Source organism: Lipophrys pholis, assembly GCF_963383615.2.
Source record: "Lipophrys pholis genome assembly, chromosome: 12".
Classification (NCBI taxonomy): Eukaryota; Metazoa; Chordata; class Actinopteri; order Blenniiformes; family Blenniidae; genus Lipophrys; species Lipophrys pholis.
This window is the reverse complement of record NC_137641.1, coordinates 12,234,297-12,237,207: the sequence shown is the minus strand read 5'-3', so window position 1 is coordinate 12,237,207 and position 2,911 is coordinate 12,234,297. Positions and strand designations below refer to the sequence as shown.

Genomic DNA, 2,911 nt, shown 5'->3' with positions numbered 1-2,911 from the left:
AAGCTCCATTCATTTTAAATGTCATGGAAATTCAGTCTGCATTTATGAGAGTATAACCTGCAAAACCCGACATCCCTTCAGAGTGTTTTGGTTGTTTTCTAAATAAGAAACAGCAAAAGATGAGTTGAAACAGGAATAATCTATTTACACTTTATCTTGTTCATTATCTTATTGGTTATTTGCAAGACAATGAGGCTCATCGAAACTCTCTGCTCCCTCGGTGCAGCTGAGAGGATGAAAAAGCGCCACACCTGTCCTCTTTACAGAGCCAAACAGGTGAGCGCAAAGCCCCGCCCCGTGCCAGGTTTCGGCCAGACTTGTTTTATTAAAAGATCCACTGCCGCAGCTGTCAAAGCCAATGCACTTTTGGCACTGCGAACACACACAAACACCAACAACATTAACAAAAGCACCATGCCAGCCTTTACGAGACGCACGACGCGGGAATGGATCCGCACCTCCATGCGCACCCCGGGCATCCTGATCTTCGGGATGGTTCTGGCTCCCTGCGGCTGGATCCTGGACCTGACCGCCACCGTGGCCCCGAACTGGAGGACCCTCCACAACATCCCCCAGAGACCTGCAAACGAGATCATCCAACAGGGCATCTTTGACATCTGCACGACCACCTCGACTTCCACTTCGCAGGACTGCACACCGGACGACCCCGAGTACTTCGAAGAGCAGATCATCGATGTGGCGCAGGGCTTGATGGTGGCCTCCCTCATCGTCACCCTCATCGGACTGGCAGTGGCTATCCCCGGGGTGCGCTGCTGGACGGACCGGCCAAACTGGACGGTGGCCGGTCTGGGTGGGCTGCTGATCTTCCTCTCCGGGGTCATGACCATCATCCCCATCTCCTGGTACACGCACATCCTCACCAACATCACCACCGTGACCACGGGCGCGGAGATCCGCGTGGGCTACAGCATCATCCTGGGCTACATCGGCGGGATATTCGAGGTCCTGGGCGGCTTCGTGATGTTCATCGGCATCTGCCGCTGCTGCGGGGGCAAAAACCGGGGCGAGAGACCCGTGGAGGAGGTCAACAATCGCTTCAGGAGCCAGAATCCTCCCCCGTCCAGACAGGTGGACGTGCCCACCCTGGACCGGCCCAGGAGCACGTATAGCAAGGACTCCCTGGACGATGACGTGTCCTTCCCCCGGGCCAAGAGCCCCGCAGCACCCTCCAACATCTCCTTCAACGGCACACCCTACGACGCAGATCTATGAGAGCCATCGATGGAAAAACAACAGCAAAAAACCTGCAGGGTCTGAGGGTGGCACGCTTTATAGGAGAAGAGAAGTATTGTAGTGCTGACTTAGAGAAACTACGAAGTATTGTCAAAGTCCCCATCCACTCCATGATGGGTGATGTAGAGGTATTTTGTGGCCATAACAGAATATTTAAGCAGTCAGAGATCAAATAAAATACTATGGGAATATTGTGAAGACATGAAGTGAAGCAGAATCACTCTAAATGCCTCTGTGAGTATTACAGGATTGCATTTGGACTGACCCAGCTACCTGGAGGGGTGTTTAATTGGTGACACAAGGCTGCAGATTAAAGTGGCTCTGCTTAATTCTGATTAACAGCACTAATGGATCACGGTTACACACTTTAAGCAGGTGTAATTACAGTCTTATAGGTAGAAATAAACGTTGTAATGTGGGAGAAAGAAAAGAGCTGGCTGTAAGACTAACACTGAATTGGGGAGAATTAAAGCTCTGCTGTTTAATAAGCCTGAAGGAAAGTGATGTGATGGTGGTTGTATTGTCCAATCTTTAAATGATGCCAAGTTCAAGTTGTAAATATTCGTCATTCTTAAATCAGCCTATATATTTGTGCGGAAACTGGCTAACCCCCCCCTACATTTTCTGTTATTTTTTTCCCTATTTTTAATGTAAATACTGTATTCTGATGCACTTTGTAAACATGGCCAGTCTTGATTAGAATTAATCAATGCTGTACTCAATATTGTGTTGTGAGATATGTAAAAGTGCTGTTTATTAAATGTGCAGTGTCCTAATACATAAAAAGAAAAAAGAAAATGAGCCCGAGTTGCTGTTTTTAATTTTACCTTTTCTATTTTTCTGTTGAGCTTGAATGGAGGCAAAGGAAATGCTTTCAGATTGGACCGCAGGAGGATGCGTGCTGACAATAAACCTGTTTGAGGCCAGAGAACAGGAAATTACTTTGGTTCTTTTGGAAATTCAACTGAGATTAGATGTTTGTAATAATTCATCAAAGAGCCAAGCATAAAAAAAACAATAAGGCATGCTGGTGGAGACTTTAGTGGCAGAGTTACTAATGTAATATAAATACAACACCACCAGTCCAGGGCTTCGACAATGTTAACTACAAATTGTGATGGCTTCCTGCATTGCCATAACCAGACAAAACAAAAGTCATTATAGACTCCAAACACACAGGCCAGGCGAGCTTTAACAGCACTTTCAGGGTTTTCACACACTTGGCTAGCTGTCTTCACCTCGTAAGTATACAGACAATGCCGTTGGACCGGTCTGAGAGCTGGCTTTCTTACTGCATCTTGTCCAACAACATTGTCACTCCTGTTCAGACCGGCTAAACATCTCAGACAAGGCGTCACTGTTCCAAACAGTTGGGCCTCTGTAGTTCCTGGCAAGCCTTGTGCAGATGAATTGGTCACCAAAATAAACATAAAAAAAAAAATCGAATGTGGCAGGTAGCCACAGCAGCATTAAGTCAATAAAACCACCAAACACAGGGACATCTAAATTTGCACGAATATGAAAATGAACACTGATAAACTTGTACATTTTATTAGTTTCTCTTTACATTAACACATCAACTGTTTAGCTTAATCAAGTACATGATCAATGGTAACTAAAGCCTACATTTAGCTGTCGTACCACCTTTTCCTGGTGA

The 2,911-nt window shown here is 46.2% G+C and overlaps 1 protein-coding gene across 1 annotated transcript; it reads left to right on the top strand.

Annotated features, from left to right (window-relative positions):
• Window positions 1-269: 269 nt before the first annotated feature.
• On the top strand, window positions 270-2,183 carry LOC308118155 (claudin-23-like). Its single transcript, XM_080477432.1, has one exon. The coding sequence runs from the start codon at window positions 415-417 to the stop codon at window positions 1,231-1,233; it is 819 nt and encodes a 272-aa protein (XP_080333558.1). The 5' UTR covers window positions 270-414; the 3' UTR covers window positions 1,234-2,183.
• Window positions 2,184-2,911: the final 728 nt, after the last annotated feature.